At 48.9% G+C, this 18,386-nt stretch overlaps 1 protein-coding gene across 4 annotated transcripts in view; it reads left to right on the top strand.

The window, feature by feature from the left end:
* The first annotated feature begins 3,996 nt into the window (after positions 1 to 3,996).
* GALNT6 (polypeptide N-acetylgalactosaminyltransferase 6) overlaps positions 3,997 to 18,386 on the top strand; it is a 34,207-nt gene continuing 19,817 nt past the window's right edge. Inside the window, exons 1-4 of one of the 4 annotated variants that reach the window (XM_079775119.1) lie at positions 4,450 to 4,578; positions 13,867 to 13,989; positions 17,147 to 17,241; positions 17,545 to 18,136. In XM_079775119.1, the coding sequence (XP_079631245.1) occupies positions 17,646 to 18,136 (491 nt within the window). In that variant the 5' untranslated portion in view covers positions 4,450 to 4,578; positions 13,867 to 13,989; positions 17,147 to 17,241; positions 17,545 to 17,645. Of the gene's footprint in view, positions 4,279 to 4,449; positions 4,579 to 13,866; positions 13,990 to 17,146; positions 17,242 to 17,544; positions 18,137 to 18,386 lie in introns of those variants that run through there. The other 3 variants (XM_079775118.1, XM_079775117.1, XM_079775120.1) reach the window with 3 other exon arrangements.

The raw sequence follows: 18,386 nt of genomic DNA, 5'->3' as shown, positions 1-18,386 counted from the left end.
TAATGTACATAAAAAACCCGAAAGACTCCATCAAAAAACTACCAGACTTAATAAATGAATTTGGTAATGTAGCAGGATACAAAATTAACGCCAAGAAATCTATGGCCTTTCTATACACCAATAGTGAACTTATAGAAAGAGAGACTAAAAAAGCAATCCCATTTACCATCGCACCAAAAAAATTAAGATACCTAGGAATAAACTTAACTAAGGAGGTAAAAGACCTATACGCGGAAAACTACAGGACACTGAAAAAAGAGATAGAGGAAGACGTAAACAGATGGAAGAACATACCATGTTCATGGATTGGTAGAATCAACATCATTAAAATGTCCATACTACCCAAAGCAATCTATAGATTCAATGCACTCCCCATCAAAATACCAACGGCATATTTCACAGATTTAGAAAAAACTCTCCAAAAATTCATCTGGAATAAAAAAAAGACCCCGAATAGCCACAGCAATCCTGAGAAAGAAGAATAAAGTAGGAGGTATCTCAATACCAGATTTCAAGCTGTATTACAAAGCCACTGTTCTCAAAACAGCATGGTACTGGCACAAGAACAGACATATAGATCAATGGAATAGAATAGAGAATCCAGATATCAACCCAAACCAATATGCTCAATTAATATTTGACAAAGGAGGCATGAACATACAATGGAGTCAAGACAGTCTATTCAATAAATGGTGTTGGGAAAATTGGAAAGATACATGCGAAAAAATGAAACTAGATCTCCAACTTACACCATACACAAAAATAAACTCAAAATGGATGCAGGACTTAAACATACGACGGGAAACCATAAAAATACTAGAGGAATCCACAGGCAGCAAAATCTCAGACATATGCCAAAAGAACTTCTTCACTGATACTGCCCCTAGGGCAATGGAAGCTAAAGAGAAAATTAACAAATGGGACTGCATCAAAATAAAAAGCTTTTTTACAGCAAAAGAAACTATCAACAAAACAACAAGAAATCCCACTGTATGGGAGAACATATTTGCAAATTTTATCACTGATAAAGGTTTAATCTCCAACATCTATAGGCAGCTTATACAACTTAATAAAAGGAAGATAAATGATCCAAAAAAAAAAAATGGGCAACGGACCTAAATAGAATCTTTTCAAAAGAAGACAGAAGGAAGGCCAAGAGACACATGAAAACATGCTCAACGTCACTAATTATCCGAGAGATGCAAATCAAAACGACAATGCGGTACCATCTCACACCTGTCAGAATGGCTATCATCAACAAATCAACAAACGACAAGTGTTGGCGAGGATGCAGAGAAAAAGGAACCCTCGTGCACTGCTGGTGGGAATGTAGACTGGTGCAGCCACTGTGGAGAACAGTATGGAGTTTCCTCAAAAAACTGAAAATGGAACTCCCATTTGACCCAGTAATCCCACTCCTAGGAATATATCCTAAGAAACTGGAAACACCAATAAGAAAGGATATATGCACCCCTATGTTCATAGCAGCACAATTTACAATAGCAAAGATTTGGAAACAGCTTGGTGCCCATCAGCAGATGACTGGATCAGAAAACTATGGTACATCTACACAATGGAATACTATGCTGCCATAAAAAAGAAGGAATTCCTACCATTTGCAGCAACCTGGATGGAATTGGAGAACATCATGCTAAGTGAAATAAGCCAGTCCATGAAAGAAAAATACCACATGATCTCACTCATCTATGGATAATAAAGAAAATTATAAGCTGTTGAACAAAAAGATAGATACAGAGACAGAAAAGCATCAAACAGAAGGTCAAATTACAGCGGGAAGGTTAGGGAAAGGTGGGGGAGATAAGAGATCAACTAAAGGACTTGTATGCAAGCATATAAGCATAACCAATAGACACAAAACTCTGGGGGGTGAGGGCATGTATAGGAGTGGGATGGGGGGGCAATGATAAGATATGTACACATATAATACCTTAATAAAAAAATAAAAAAAGAAATTTATCTTTCATTGTATACCTTTATATAGTGCTTGATTTTTTTTTTGTAATTATGTGCCTATATGACTTTTTCAATTAAAAAAAAAACAAAACACTTTCTAAAAGTGGCCTGCACCAGTGGCAGGCTGAGATCACAGTCACTATTCTGCAGTGGCTCATCTCCAGACCTTCCTGGAGCAGAGGCCAGGGAGCCCGAACCGTTCTTCCTGCTAGGAGAGAACAGCCCAGTGCATGACACGTTAGGGGTGGGTCCCACATCCTGTAGACTGCATGTGCCTCCAAATTAGGCAACTGATGATTCTGAGGACTCAAAGTCACGTTTAAAATCAGAGTCAGCTGAAGTAAAATTGGATGAGTAATCTGCTTCTGGAAAGTGAAGCACTCCTTGGGAAACTGGGCACCACCCTCTCAGGAACTCCAGGATGCGGTTGGTGGTCATGACTCTGTCCTGGGGAGAACAGAGGCTGTGAATCCAGCCTAGCCTAACACCCTCTGGTCAGGTTGGGTCCTGACTAAGGCTCCAGGGCCAGGTCAGAACCACGTGATCCAGGGGGGTCAAAGAGCAGAGTTAGAGGAAGGCTAGAGCAAAGATAGTAGAGCCAGACCCATACAGAAGTGTCCAGTCCCAGAAAGAGAGAAATGTGGGGCAGCATCCCACAATCTTTGACAGAGAATGTCCTTATCCTGAGAAAGATAGGTGTCAAATAAGGCCAATGACAAGAATGGTGGCAACTGGAGCAATGGGAGTGAAAATGAGCCCTGAGTGTCTGTAAATGCTATAGAAAGTCTTTATTTAGGAATTCAAACCCCAGAAAGTCTCTAGTGTGAAAGAAAGGGAGTTGGGGGTTAGAGGATTAGTCAGCTACTTGGAGTAAGGGGAGACAGGCGACCATGCCAAGAGAGTGGGGACACCTCCCTTTCTACTCCTTTGGGAATGTCCCTCTTTCACCACTCCCCTGATCGAGTGTAGCTGGGCAAGATCTCCATGCTGCCCTGACCTTGTCTCTCCAGACTCCATCACTGGAAAACCTCTGGCCTCCTACCATGGGGTCCCAGATTAGAAAACAAGATTATTTTTTCATCCAGCTGTTAATCCCCAAGTGGCTTCCCTGCCCGTCCCAGTTCATGTCAGAACTGTCTTCTTGCTCAGATCTTCTCATCCAGACCCCTGCTCACAGGTCTTATGGACTTAGAAATACAAATCATTTAGCCCAGCTGGTGTGGCTCAGTGGTTGAGCATCGACCTATGAACCAGAAGGTCATGATCCAATTCCAGGTCAGGGCACATGCCTGGGTTGTGGGCTCAGTTCCTGGTGGGGGGCATGCAGGAGGCTGCCCATCGATGATTGTCTCTCATCATTGATGTTTCTATCTCTCTCTCCCTCTTCCTTCCTCTCTGAAATCAATAAAAATATACTTTAAAAAAGAAATACAAATCATTTAAATGTCAAAACAAAAGAAAGACAAAGTTGGTAGTCTAAGATTCTACCATAAAAGACTTCCACACTATTGGCTATTTGGAGTCAACTATGCTACTTCTCTATTACTGAGATAAGGACCCAAAGATAGTATTACAGAACCTTAGAGCCGGACAGGACCAGGGAGCAGCCCTGGAGGGATGGATGATTCAGAGCTTGAGTTGAGGAATTGAATTGACCTGGATTCTAGAACCAGCCCTGCCAGTATATGTTCAGTGGTTTTCAGAATGGAGTGTACACCAGAATCACGCGGGGGACTTTTAAAAACACAAACCTCTGGGCCACATCCCCAGAGATTCGGATTATTTAGGTCTGGGGTGGGACCTAAGAATCTACATTTCTAACAAATTATCTGGTGCTACTGATGCTGCTGGTCCAGGAACCATGCTTTGAGCATCACTGTACCTGTGTGATCAGCCGCCTGCCGAGTATATTCTGGACAATAGTTGCAGGTATTTGTCGGGGCTGTGGTTTACCTAAGACCTGGCATAGGGCGCCCTCAGCATTGTTCGGGGCACACGTTCATAACTGCTCTTGCTGTTGGATGGAAGGGGGGAGTCGTTTGCCCAAGACACCCGGACCAGGAGAAGCAAGCCTGGGACAGAGCCCCTGGCTCCTCACGGCCGGGCCGCATTTGAACTCCCCAGCGCTGCCGCGCTGCCTCGCTGCCTCGGGCTCCGAGCGCTCCAGCCGCGCCGCCACCAGTAGGCGGTTCCCTGCACACGCCGTCCGCGCCCGCCACCGGCGGCACCGCTGATGCCGGCCGTCTTCGGCCAGGACCCTCCAATCCTTTCGGCGCTGAGAGCCGGGGCTGTCAAACGGAAGAGGTAATTTGGAGCCTGCACCCTGGGGTGGGCTGAGATCTGGAGAAACTGGGCTCCTAGCGGCGGCCAGCAGGGGGAGGGGAGGATGCGAGGGGCCGGGGCCCTGGGAGCCGCCGGGAGTGGTGCGGCCAGCAGCGGCGATCGGGGCACGGCGGGTGGCCGACAGCACCTGGCCTGGAAGGGGCGTGTAGGACGCGCCCCGGTAGTTCACAGGCCCTGCCCCGGCCCCGCCCTCGAGGACGTCCCGTCGGAAAACCTTGAACGGCTCGGCGGCGCGGCTGCGGCTCTGCCTTGGCGCGACAGGTAAGCGGCAGAAGCAGCCCACGACCCTCACAAGCCCCCTCACCCCCGGGATCCTCTCCCACCCCTGCGACCCTCCCCCTGACTTGGAACCCAGAGCTGTCCCCCTTCTGGGAACTTCCCTCCAGTCTCTGCCGTCCTTCTCCTCCTCTTCCTCCCCACCATCCCCCAAATAAAAGGCAGAGGGTGGGCCAGACTGGCCCTGATCTGTCCTAGCGGCCTCTAGCTTCTCCCTCGGTTGGATCCCCCTCCACGTGTGTGCCTTCCTTGAAGGAGGGATGGAAGGAAAGCTCAGACCTCTGTGGCTGGTAAGGGTGGGCGGGGTGGGGGAGGGACAAGCCATAGCACTCCCTCCAGGGCTCTGCACCTCTTCCCTGCGCCCGCTCATGCAGCCGCCCACTCCAGGGTGCCCAGTCTCTCAGGTTGGGCTACCCTGTGTGCCCCCCTACTGAAAGTCTTTCAGAGAGGCTCCCTCCCCCCAGGGCCATGTCGCCCCTGGGCAGAAGAGGCGAGCCAAGAGAAGCCTCCTGGTGGGGCCATCTGGGATGTCCTCACTCTGGAGGCTTGGGCCTGGTGCAGATGGGAGCTGTGTGGTATTGTGGGAGGGAGTCTGATGTGCGTTCATGACTGTGACTGTCACCAACTTCCCGATTTCCCCGTCATTTGTTCCGAGCCGAGGCTGACCAAAAGGAGAAACTGTTCCTTACCCCCAGAGCCAGTTGTCCTAGACCCAGAGCCAGTTGTCCTAGACCCTGACCTCGGCAGAGGGTAGGACAGAGCTCTCCTGTGTGTGTGTGTGTGTGGGGGGGGGGGGGGGGGGGGGGAAGACCCTGGGGCTGTGTTCATTTAACCAGAGATGTGTGTACACTACCCAGGCCCTATTCTCTCAGAGAGATCAGCCGTATCCCTGCCCATCACAGGAAGGGTAAAAAGGATGAGATGGCAAATTCATGTGATGAATAATACACTCTAAGGTGAGGGGTTTAAAATATACTTGGCTTCACATTATCCAGCAGAAGTCAGTATCATCGCAGGTACTTCCCTAGCTGCTGTTCCTCGGGAAAGCCATTCACTTTAAGTACCCAGAGGTAACACTTTAAGGGGCACAGGGCAGGACTGTCAAATGGAAGAGGTGGTCTGGAGCTGATAGAAGGAACCATGAAGGATACTGGACTGCCCAAGATGGCCTCATCCTGGGTAATCATTGCCCACAGTTGGCGGGACAGCTGACTCCCACCTGTAGCAGCATAGAAGAGCTCAGGCATGCAAGGAGAGGTCTTGATCCATGTCAGATGCCCTGTGAAATCAGAAACATCTTAGCCCAAGTTCAGGAGGGAGAAACCTGGACAGGATATATGACCTTGGGCTTAGTCCGGGTAGTCATTGCCTAGAACAGAAGCCAAGAGGGACAGTTAACCTAGCTCCCAAGGCCTCTCAGTTTGAGAAGGCAGTAGTATAAGGAGGCAGGAGCTGATTCAGCCTTGTCGCTGATTTAGCTGTCTAACCTTGGCCAAAGCACATAAACACTCCCCGGGTGGGGAGCAAATGAGAAGGTGTAGGGAAAGTGCTTTGGCCAAGCTCCAAGCACCAGCCAAATGCAAGGCAGTGTGGGGTCATGGTTAAGGCAGTGAGTGGGCTTTGGAGAGACGTGGGCCTGAGTGCAAATCCTGCCTCTGCTACTTCCTGGTTATGTGACTTCGGTCAAGTTGCTTTATCTCCCTGTGCTTCTGTTTCCTTCTGTGTAAAAATGGAGAAGATAACTGTTACCTGACTCGACATGGTTAGTAGTAATTTTAAAAGTGGTGGTACTGTCCTAAACTAACTCTGGCTCTCGGACATATTCCGACATCTGTCTAGAAGTGAAGCTGAGGACCAGAGTAGGTGTCTGCACACCAGAGGGCCCAGTGAATGGCTGTGCCGAAGACGTGGGTGAACTTAGCTCTTCATACGGCCCTCTGCTCCTCTCTGGGAAAGCTCAAAATGTCCGTTCTCGTTTGATGGGAATGAGAGTGAGGGTTTGAATAAAGGAGAGGTCAAGTACAGGGCAGTGACTGTCTCTGTGTGGAGCTCAATGCTGTAATTGTGCCATGTAAAAGGCTTGCGCAGTGAACAAGGATGGGTTCAGTCTGGGGAGGAAAAGGACTGTTAGAAGACTCTTTTGTGGCACCTAAGAGCCCTGTGGGGTCAGATTATTCTCCTGTACTCTGTGCAATCTGGTCCTGAGCCATACATAGAGAATTGAAGAAGGAAGAAACCCAAACCTCACCCTCAGCTCTATATCTGACATATAACAGAGAACAAAAGACAGGCAGATGAGAAGACCTCAGGGCAGAGGGATATTACAGGGACTGGAAGGCTAGGTGGATCACACCCCAGATGCAGAAGATTGGGACCAGGATGTAAGGACTGTGAAGGAGAAAGAAAACAGGATCTAAGTGGCCTAGTGTCTAGGCCGGTTGGTTCTCCCCCATAAAATCTAGTGGGGAAGTCCCACATGGAGAAACATGGGTAGTGAAACTTGGAAACAAATACACCTTGATACCAGGGGCAATAAGATGCACCTGAGCCTAAGAAGCCTTCTTGGAGGAGGGCAGTTTCAAGTAAGAATTTGGAAAAGAAAAGCGGTTTGCTTAGCAAAAACACAAGGGGGAATCTCTGAGGAGGAAAAGATAACCAGTGAGGGTGCGTAGCAAACAGGAAGCAGATTGCCCAGGCCGTGTAGAAACATGCAATCAGATGGTGCTAAAGAAGTATAAGTATGGCTGTTCTGATTGTGAAAGGGAGAGAGGCCTGAGGCGAAGGCGGAGGGCAGGCAGCTTCTGCTTATCCTACAGATGTCGGGTGATAAGGGCCATTCTCAGATGAGTTTTGAGTAGAGAGGAAGAGGAGGATCCAGGAGGCAGGGAATGAATCGGCAGAATTTGGCAGTGGGCGGGGTAAACCTGAAATTGAGAAGGGACTCAAACTACACACCTGGTAGTGGGGCAGGGGCAGAGGCTGTTCCTAGGATTTTGATGCTACTGGCTGCCGTGGGGGGTAGGGCACAGACCCTGAGTTCAGGGTGTGGCACATTGAGTATCTGGTGGACCTGAGTAGAAGGCCTACAGCCAGGAGCAGACTGTGGGGTGAGGAGAGAAGGAAAAACGTCAGTTCTGTCCTCTCCTATCACCCCCACCCCAATCTGGTGACCAGTCTAAGCCTTCAGAAATACCTCTCAACACTCCCTCTCTCCACTGCCCCAAATGACAGATGTTAAAACTCAACTCAAGTTCCTTTTTTTTTTTTTTTTGCCTTCTCTCAAACCCAGCCTGTCACCAGGGTTTAGAAAATCCCACCTCACGCCCACCTGAAGGTTCCTCTTTCATCCCTGGATTCCTAGGAGACAACAGTCTCAACGCTCAATTTGAGTACAGTTGCCCCACCTGTCAGGGCATGGAAGTAACTCCAGTGAAAAGTTGTGAGCTCGCTCTTGAACTTCCTCTTTGATTACATATTCTTTTGATTTTCAAGGGCTTTTACAAATTTGTCATAAAATCAACAAATATTTACTGAGTGTCAAGCACTGTTCTAGGTATATAGTGTGAGCAAAGTTGGGTAGGTTATTTCAATTGAAAATCTGTGTTTGGATAACAAGCTTAAAATGTTATGCAAACAAGAAAATGAACCTAGATATGGTGGGGGAAGAACTTGATAGACTAGCTACAGAAATAACTTTCAGTGTGTCTTTCTGGGAAAATAAGCCACAGCAGCTGAAGTGTCTTAAAGGTGCAATTATGGAGAAAAGTGAAAACCTCCCAGCATTCTGTAATCAGAAGGGTCAGAGTTGGGAGGAGGGGCTTGAAGGGGATCATTTGCTACTTTGTGCACAGCACGAGAACAGAGGAAGTGAAATGAGTGCTGTGCTTGATGGCGAGGAAGGAAGGGATGATCATGTAACCAAAGCAGCTTCTCGGCCCCCTCCCCCCACCAGTAGCCTGAAATGGACCCGTCCTCTCTCCCAACATGATGTCCAGCTCCACACACCTGGGCCCGGGGTGAGAGTGGCGACAGTCATCTCTTTTCCAAGGAACCTGTAATTGGGCCTTAGTCTGACTAACTTGAACAAACATCCCTGTGGTGGCGTCTTACTTCCTGGCTGCCACGTCTCCCTCCCGGAGGTGAGCAGCTCACTTGATAAACAGAAAGAAACTTTGTTACAAAGAGGCCACCTGGCCAGCTAGGGCGTGTTCTGCGTTGTTTACCCTGGCTTTCATAAAAGCTGAAAGTTTGCTTGGGACTTCCAGTTTTGGCATCTTTAAAGCCTTTGTAGCCTTGAGTGGGGGTTGGGGGAGGTGGTGGCTCTGAGAGTGAAGTTGGGATGCTCATGAAAACAGCCCTGCCCCAGGCTCAGGAGAGCCAAACCCAGTCGCCAAACTTCCCAGGAGACCTCCAAGGGGCAGGTGAGATGTGGGAACAGAGCCGTGGCCAGGGAGTTAGGAAATTGCCATCTGCTCTGGGAGCCACCAGCTGTGTGACAATAGAGAAGTCCTCACCTGTGAAACGAGGGTGCTAGACTCACAGACAGTCAAAGTAGCACACTAAGGCTAAACAACAGAGTATCGCGTAACTCAATGCTTGTTGGAGTCAGTGCTTTCAAAACATCACTTGGCAAAGCCAGTGCTTACCCTAGTAGCTTTAACCTGTCTGTCCTCATCTCATTTAACAAGAATTTATGGACTATTTCCTACATACTAAACTTGTGTGGGATTTTGCAAGTGATAAAGAGGTGAAAACAATCTGGCATCTCTGGTCCAGGAGTTCCCAGAGGTGTAAGAGAGAACAGACTCCTCCCACACAGGGAAGGCTGTGATGGGGCCAGGGTAGAAGCATAAAGTCTGCTGAGGGGCAAGAGGGGAGAGAGCTAAAAAGGCCTCTTGGGGGAGCCTAGGATGTAACTGGATGGTGTCAGTGGCTTTCAGATTTCTATGATGGGACCAAAGTAAGAAAAACATTCTACAACAAAACTTCATACCCACTTAACTTGTGACAGGGTATCTCAAAAGTCTTAGGGCAATTTTACACTGCAATCACATCAGAGGTATGAACTCTACCAACTAACCAAAAAAAAACAAAACTTGAAAATGTAATCGTTTCCATTTTTTTACCTTTATGAATTTTTAATAACAAATTTTCAATTTAAGTTTGTATCAGGAAGTGTCTAGCATCAATGGATTGAGACAAACATTAAAATAAAAACTTATTCAAGATTCATAATACTCAAAAAGATAAAATAAATTTAAATAAAAACTTTCAAATGATGTTCTTTAAAAGTCTGTGTAGCATTTCTGTTTCTGAAGTTATTAAAGCTTAAAACTGCACTAAGACTTTTGAAACACTCTATACATATCTATATACTAGAGGCCTGGTGCACAGATTCGTGCACCGGTGGGGGTCCCTCAGCCTGGCCTGCAGGGATTGGGCCAAAACTGGCTCTCCGACATCCCCCAGGTGGGAGGGGGATGAGCGGGTCCCGGATTGCGAGTTGGCACAGGCCAAGCCAAGGGATGGTGCCTCTGATCCTATCTAATAAAAGAGTAATATGCAGATTGACCATCACTCCAACACATAAGATGGCTGCCCCATGTGGTCTAAGACCCTGCCCCCATGTGGACACAAGATGGCCACTACAAGATGGCCAGCAGGAGAGGGCAGTTGGGAGGCACCTGGCCTGCAAGGGAGGATAGTTGTGAGGGACCAGGCCTGCAAGGGAGGGCAGTTGAGAAGGACCAGGCTTGCAAGGGAGGGAAATTGGAGGTGATCAACCCTGCAGGAGAGGGCAGTTAGGGGTGACCAGGCCGGCAGAGGAGGGAAGTTGGGGGCAAACAGGCTGGCAGCAGAGTGGTTAGGGGGTGATCAGGCTGGCAGGCAGAAGCGGTTAGGGGCAATCAGGAAGGCAGGCAGGCAAGCAATTGGGAGCCAGCAGTCCTGGATTGTGAGAGAGATGTCCGACTGCCCGTTTAGGCCCGATCCTGGTAGGATCGGGCCTAAACGGGCAGTCGGACATCCCTCCAGGAGTCCCAGATTGGAGAGGGTACAGGCTGGGCTGAGGGACAACCCCCCTCCGTGCACGAATTTTGTGCACCGGGCTTCTAGTGTGCATATAAGATCTTTGGTTAATCTCTTCCTGCCCTCTTCCCTCCCCCTTCCCTCTGAGATTCATCAGTCTGTTCCATGTTTCCATGCCTGTGGTTTCCGCTCCTGCATTGAGGGTCTGCCCCTTCAATGGTCAGTGCGTGTCATAGCTACCGGTCAGATGCTTGAACTGTTGGCTGGTTGCTTAGGCTTTTATATATCTACTAGAGGCCTGGTGCACGAAATTCGTGCATGGGGGGGCGTCCCTCAGCCCAGCCTGCACCCTCTCCAGTCTGGGACCCCTTGAGGGATGTCCGACTGCCCGTTTAGGCCCAATCCTACTAAACAGGCAGTCGGACATCCCTCTCACAATCCAGGACTGCTGGCTCCCAACTGCTTGCCTGGCTGCCTTCCTGACTGCCCTTAACTACTTCTGCCTGCCAGCCTGATCACCCCCTAACCACTCCCCTGCCAGCCTGATTGATGCCTAACTGCTCCCCTGCCAGCCTGGTCACCCCTAACTGCCCTCCCCTCCAGGCCTGGTCCCCCCAACTGCTCTCCCCTGCAGGCCTGGGTCCCCCCCAACTGCCCTTCCCTGCAGGCCCAGTCACCACCAACTTCCCTCCTCTGCCGGCCTGGTCACCCCTAACTGCCCTCCCCTGTAGGCTTGATCGCCCCCAACTGCCCTCCCTTGCAGGCCTGGTCTCTCCCAACTGCCCTCCCCTGCTGGCCATCTTGTGGTGGCCATCTTGTGTCCACATGGGGGCAGCCATCTTGTGTGATGAAGTGACGGTCAATTTGCATATTACTCTTTTATTAGATAGGATAGAGGCCTGGTGCATGGGTGGGGGCCAGCTGGTTTGCCCTGAAGGGTGTCCCAGATCAGGGTGTGGGTTCCCTTGGGGCATGGGGCGGCCTGGGCGAGGGGCCTGTGTTGGTTTGCAGGCCAGCCACGCCCCCCGGCGACCCAAGCAGAGGCCCTGGTATCTGGGATTTATTTATCTTCCATAATTGAAACTTTGTAGCCTTGAGTAGAGGCCTGGGCCAGCCAGGGTGTGCAGGAAGCTTGGCTTCCTCCATTGCTGGGGAAACACAAGCCTCCTGCTTGCTCAGTGGCCGCAGCCATTTTTGTTGGGATTTATTTATCTTCTATAATTGAAACTTTGTAGCCTTGAGTGGAGGCCTGGGCTGGCCAGGGCAGGCAGAAAGCTTGGCTTCCTCCATCACCGGGGAAACCCAAGCCTCCTGTTCGCTCAGTGGCCGCAGCCATTTTTGTTGGGATTTATTTATCTTCTATAATTGAAACTTTGTAGCCTTGAGCAGAGGCCTGGGCCGGCCAGGGTGTGCAGGAAGCTTGGCTTCCTCCATTGCCGGGGAAACCCAAGCCTCCTGCTCACTCTGTGGCCACAGCCATCTTGGTTGGGTTAATTTGCATACTCACTCATGATTGGCTGGTGGGTGTGGCTTGTGGGTATAGCCGAGGTGCGATCAATTTGCATATTACTCTTTTGTTAGATAGGATCTATATAAAAGCCTAAGCAACCATTGCAACTGGACAGATGACCAAACAGGCTGCGTGGGTGACCAGGCTGCCAGGGGGGTTAGTGAGGGGCGACCAAACAACTGAGCAACAGGCTGCGTGGGGCGACCCGGCTGGCAGGGGGTTTAGTGAGGGGCAACCAAACGACCCAAGCAGCAGGCTGCATGGGGCGACCAGGCCAGCAGTGGGGGCAATGAGGGGTGATCTGGCTGGCAGGCAGAGGCAGTTAGGGGTGATCAGGCTGGCAGGCAGGTGAGTGGTTAGGAGCCAGCGGTCCAGGATTGTGAGAGGGATGTCCGACTGCCGGTTTAGGGATCGGGCCTAAACCGGCAGTCGGACATCCCCCTAGGGGTCCTGGATTGGAGACGGTGCAGGCTGGGCTTAGGGGACCCTCCCCCCCCCATGCACGAATTTCGTGCACTGGGTCTCTAGTATAAATATAAAAGCCTAAGCGACCATTCGACCTTTTGACTGATAGCTATGATGCACAATGACCACCAGGGGGCAGATGCTCAATGCACAGGCATGGAAACATGGAACAGACTGATGAATCTCAGAGGGAAGGTGGGAGGGGGATGAGCGGGAAGAGATTAACCAAAGATCTTACATGCATACTGGAGGCCCTCGGCCTGGCCTGCGGGATCAGGCCAAAACTGACAGTCCGACATACCCCAAGGGGTCCTAGATTGTGAGGGGGCACAGGCCAGGCCGAGGGACTCCACCAGTGCACGAATCCATGCACTGGGCCTCTAGTGTATAATAACTGCAATGAAATTTTAATGAAACAATGCCTATATTACATGTGACATACTTTGGTACTTTTTTGTTCTACTCCATTAAGATTTTTTTTTTTCATGCTGATTTGCAACAGTTTAAGTTTATTTCACAATCCTATAGTGGGTTGTAGTCAGCAGTGTGATAGACACTGAGCTGGGTGAAGGCTCAGTTCCCTTAGACCAGTGAGAGAAGATGAATTTGTGTTCTGAGGCTCAGTTCCCTTAGACCAGTGAGAGAAGATGAATTTGTGTTCTGGCATCATCTCAGTACTAAAACCAAGATGGTCCCACGTGTTGAGATCCCAAGAGTGGCTGGAGGAAAAGGGATTGGGAATGAAGGCCCAGCAGCAGCAGAAGAGGAATGAGTGGATGAGGGCTGCAGGCACACTTGCCAGTGCACCTGGTCTGGTGGCCATACTGTGGGAACCCAAAGGTGAGGGAGCTACACAAGACACTGTGGGGGGATCCTGTGAAGCTCTGCACTTGACAAAGTACAGTACTGCATGAAGGAGGGAGCTATTCCTTTCCAAAGCTGGTTAAACGGTGACCTCCTGACCTTGCTGACCACACTTCGGGAGTCATCTACTCAGTGAGCAGGAATCCTTAATCCCAGTCTTCTGCCTTCCATCGGATTATGTGTCTCTTCCAAGTGATTCTTTCCTATTGCCTGCATGCTGAGCAAACTAACGAGAGGTGGAGTCCCTTACTGCCAGGGCTAATCACAGGTGTCTCCTTTCACTTCAGGATGTGGTTAGTACCTTGAGGAATTGCAGGCTCCAGAGAGAAAGCCGTAGACTGCCAGGTTGGATTGAGAGAACAGATGCCTGGGAAGGGCTCAATTTAACCCTAGGTCTCTTTCTTCAGGGGGAATAAAAGTAATAAAGGCCAACCCCACTTCCAAGGACCACAACACAATGCCAGGAAGAGGAAGGTGAAGTGACCTGGGTGATTCGGAGGGAGTCGGTCAGGGAGGTCTTCCTGGAGGAGGTGAGTCTTAAGCACTTGGCAGCAGCTGTTAACTAATCTATTACCACACCTTTGTTTCTAACTGTGCCTCCTCTTTTCTTGCTGTTGTGGGTAGGTAGACAGAAAATATCAGGGAAGTGCGACCTGTAGGATAGTTCCACACTGTCATGGCAAACACTTCTGCATTCTGTGGGACTCTGTGCTTAGCAGGGGCAGTTCCAGGATTTATGAGGTATCTAGCTCAAGCAGAACTCCTTGTGCTGGCCCAGCATACATAGCTCAACCCCAGTTGAGTGCAGGAAACTGCCTGTACATCGAATCCCCATTTCCTCCTTGAAGCCATCTTCAAGCCCACAGAGAACTCTACCTTTTCAGCTTGGCACTTACTGCCGGTGCTACTGTTTTCATTTTATTAGTTTTTGAATAGGTAATATAGTCAGGTTCAAAGTACAAACAGGTATTCAGTGAAAAATCTTTTCTCTGTTCCTGTCCCCTCCCTAGACAGTTGTTACCTGGACCCAACGGTACCAGTTCTTATTCTCCAACTAGATTCTAAAATCTCGTGGGGAAAGCAATTGTCTCATACCTCTGTGCCCCAGCTGGAGTGAACTGGCCCATTGGTCACTCAAGGGAGTTTTCTAGCACCACATTCTCCCTCCTCCATCAGCACCGATACTATCTTGGGTCAAATCCCCAACCCCTTTTAATTGGCCATCCAGCTGCCAATCAGGTCCGTCTCCTAGATACCCTCCAACAGCTGTCATATTGTTCTTCCTGTAGTACTGGGCTCCCCACTAATCCTGTATTGCTCCTCATGTCTCAGGTCAACAGCAAACTCCTTGGCATGATGACTTGGTGGCCTCTGCCTCTCCAGGCCCATCCTCTACTACTTGGATCAGACTACATACTCCCACTATCCCAATTTACTTGCTGTTCTCTGATTGGCTATGCTGTCTTCTGCCTCTAGGCCTTTGTGTACTCACCTTACCTGGCCAACTCCTACTGGTGGATTAGTGCTCAGCCCAAGCTCCTCCCCCTCGGAACTGCTTCAGAAATGTCACCTTCTCCCACTTGCTCAGTTTCCTGTATCCTCTCTTCCTCAGAACCCAAGGGTTCTCTCTGTGCCGAGCCAGCTCAGCCAGGTTTGGTGAGCCTGAGAGGGGGCAGTGAAGGATTGAGAAAAGACAGACAAGCGAAAAAAGCTGGGTCTGAGTGGGACGGTGTCCTCTCTGATGGAGAGCTAGCTACAGCGCCACAGCCTGAAAGCCCTGTCTTTATTTTATAGCCAGATTCCAGGAGGCAAAATAAGGGTGTGGTTACAACGTTCTCTTGAGTTTCGAATCTACTCAATTACATGCTTGCTGTTCTCTGATTGGCTATGCTGTCTTCTGCCTCTAGGCCTCTGTGTACTCACCTTACCTGGCCAACTCCTACTGGTGGGTTAGTGCTATTACCTGATCAAGCTTTGTTTACTTGCTGCACCTCCCGCAGCCCATATCACTCAGCCACGTGGGACCACAGGTTTGGACCATAAGGTCAAGCTTACAACTATAGCCTTTGGCTATAGTTGTGCTGGGAGGGCTTTGCCCTCCAAGCTAGGACTTGCACATGGCTTTGCCATGAGAGGACCATGCCCTCTCATTAGTCCGAGGCTTGAACCTGTCCAAACACGGTGGCTGCTCTCCACACCTCTCTATGCCATCTTCTCACTGGATGATCTCTGTTTAAAATCTGACTCCCCCAGTTAACTGTACGTTCCTTGAAGGTTGGGCTTGCTCATCTCTGTGTCTCCCACATCTGGCATATAGCAGATACTCCATCAATACTGGCAGAATGAACCAACCTCCTCTCCCATTTCGTAGACATCTAACACAAAATAGACAAAGAGACTTCATTTTATTTGATTTTTGATGCTGCTGCTGCTGAGTCTGATGTTATAAAAGAAAACCACCTGTCTCCCCCAGCCCAGAGTGATCCATGCTCCCCCTGAGATCATATTCCCCGGGTCCAAGTGACTCCAGATGCCAGGCTTCTCCACAGGCAGGAACTTGCGTGTTTAAGTAACAGTATTAAATAGCATGACATGCCATGGAGTAATGAGTGTGGCGTTGACCAAGGACCAGGTGCTTGAGGAAAATTGCTGGAAAGCTGAGCAGGGATTTATTAATTATAATAGTGGAAATAATTGATAACCATTTATTGAGGGCTTATTATTTGCCTGTACTCTGCCAAGGATTTTACATACATTATCTCTGATTTAATCATCACATCCCTGTGAGTTGGGTATTAGTTATCCCCCTTTATAGATGAGGAGATTGAGGCATAGAGAGATTAAGTAATTTGTCCAAGCGTCACACAGCCACTAATGATAAAAAGTGAATACTTTTTCAGAATGAACTGTGTGCAGGGACTACTAAGTGTTTTCCATGATTATTTATTGAATTTATTAATCCTTCTAACAACTCTAGGAGGTAGGTGCTATTATTACTAGAAGGGGCAGAACTGGGCTTTGCACACAGGTCTGTGCCATGAACATCTGGTGCTTAACAAGGAACCCTGGTGTTTTCAGAGCTTTCCACAGAAGGTGTTGCAAACATTCATCCTCTGAGCCGTGGGATCATGTATGTGCCTGGGGGTGCAAGCTGATGAACACCAAAGCTCAGTCCTGCCTGGAATCTAGATATTTTTTATTAAACATGAGTAGATACAGAAAAATATTTATAAAATATGTTTAGGGAATAAGGAATAACAGTACCAGTAGTGGCCACCATCCACTTTAAGGAAAAATGCTTTACTTTGAAGTCCCCATGTGCCTCTATTCTCATATCTTTCCTCCTCCTTCAGAAACTTTTCTTTCATCGTTCCTTTAGTTTTCTTTAAAGCTTTACCACATACTCATTTTGTATTCATGAACAATAGTGTGTACTCATTTTTGTTTTCATAAACAATACATTGTTTAGTTTTACATGCTTTACAGTTTTCTATAAATGGAATCATATTGTACTTATTCTTCTGCAACTTGTTTTCAATCAATATTACATCTGTGATCTTGCATGTAGAAATAGTTCATTCTTTGTCACTGCTGTAGAGTACTCCGTAATATGGATATATTTCATACTCTATTCATTCTACTGCTGATGGACATTTGGGTGGTTGCTACTTTTGTCATTTTATTTAGTGCTTCTAGAAACATTCTGGTACATGCCTCCTGGCTCATGTGCACTGGAGTTTGAATGGAATATGAAACTAGGAGTGGAACTGCAGCATCATGGGGTGTGTACGTTTTAAATTTTACTTTATAATGCCAAATTGTCTCCCAAAGTGGTTATTTCTGTTAAATATCTGCATTTAGAGTTTTAGTGTTCTGATTATTCTAGATCCACTAATGTCAGAATCTTAGGACAAGAAAGAAACTGATTCTGGTTCTCCTCATTTTACGGGTGGAGGAAATTTAGAAGCAAGAAAGTTAAGTGATTGGATAAGGTGATGTCACTATTCAGCAACAGAGCCTGGTCTGGAGCCCCAACCCCCTGACGCCCTCTCCACCCCTGCCCTGTCATTTCTTTCCCTTCTCAGGCTGAGGCCCCAAGGTGTGGCCACCCGGACATATCAAGCTATTTTCAGGATCGGCCCAGCACTGGAGCTGACTCAGCCGGGGTCCCCTTTGGTTCCAGAGAATGAGGCTCCTCCGCAGACGTCACATGCCCTTGCGCCTGGCCCTAGTGGGCAGCGCCTTTGTGCTCTTCCTCTTCATCCTGCAGAGGGATGTAAGCAGCAGGGAACATGCCACAGAGAAACCATGGCTGAAGTCCTTGGTGAGCCAGAAGGATCATGTCCTGGACCTCATGGTGGGGGCCATGAACAACCTTAAGGATTCAATGCCCAAGCTCCAGATCAGGGCTCCAGAGCCCCAGGAGACACTGGTCTCCACAAACAAGTTCTGCCTCCCTGGGTTCTATACCCCCGCTGAACTGAAGCCCTTCTGGGAACGGCCACCACAGGACCCCAACGGCCCTGGGGCAGATGGGAAAGCTTTTCAGAAGGACGAGTGGACTCCCCTGGAGACCCAGGAAAAGGAAGAGGGCTATAAGAAGCACTGCTTCAATGCCTTTGCCAGTGACCGGATCTCCCTGCAGAGGGCCCTGGGGCCAGACACTCGACCCCCTGAGTAAGTAGCCCAGAGTCATCGGGTGAGGCCAGGGCTCTGCCAAAGGTATGGGTGGTATGGCCATGGCCTTGGGCCAAGTGCCAGGTAAAGAGCTGATGGGGATTTTAGAATATGGACAGGGATTTCCTCTACACCCTCACCCCTTTTCCTGACCAGTTTCCCTTATCTCAGGGGTTGGGGTTCAAGAGTATTCTGGTCAGGCCAGAGGCCTAGGGAGTCCTATGAGAGTAGAACACAATTAGAAAGGTGA

The sequence above is a fragment of the Cnephaeus nilssonii genome (assembly GCF_951640355.1).
Source record: "Cnephaeus nilssonii genome assembly, chromosome: 6".
Taxonomy (NCBI): Eukaryota; Metazoa; Chordata; class Mammalia; order Chiroptera; family Vespertilionidae; genus Cnephaeus; species Cnephaeus nilssonii.
The sequence above is the reverse complement of the archived record's forward strand: the minus strand, read 5'-3'. Positions and strand labels throughout refer to the sequence as shown.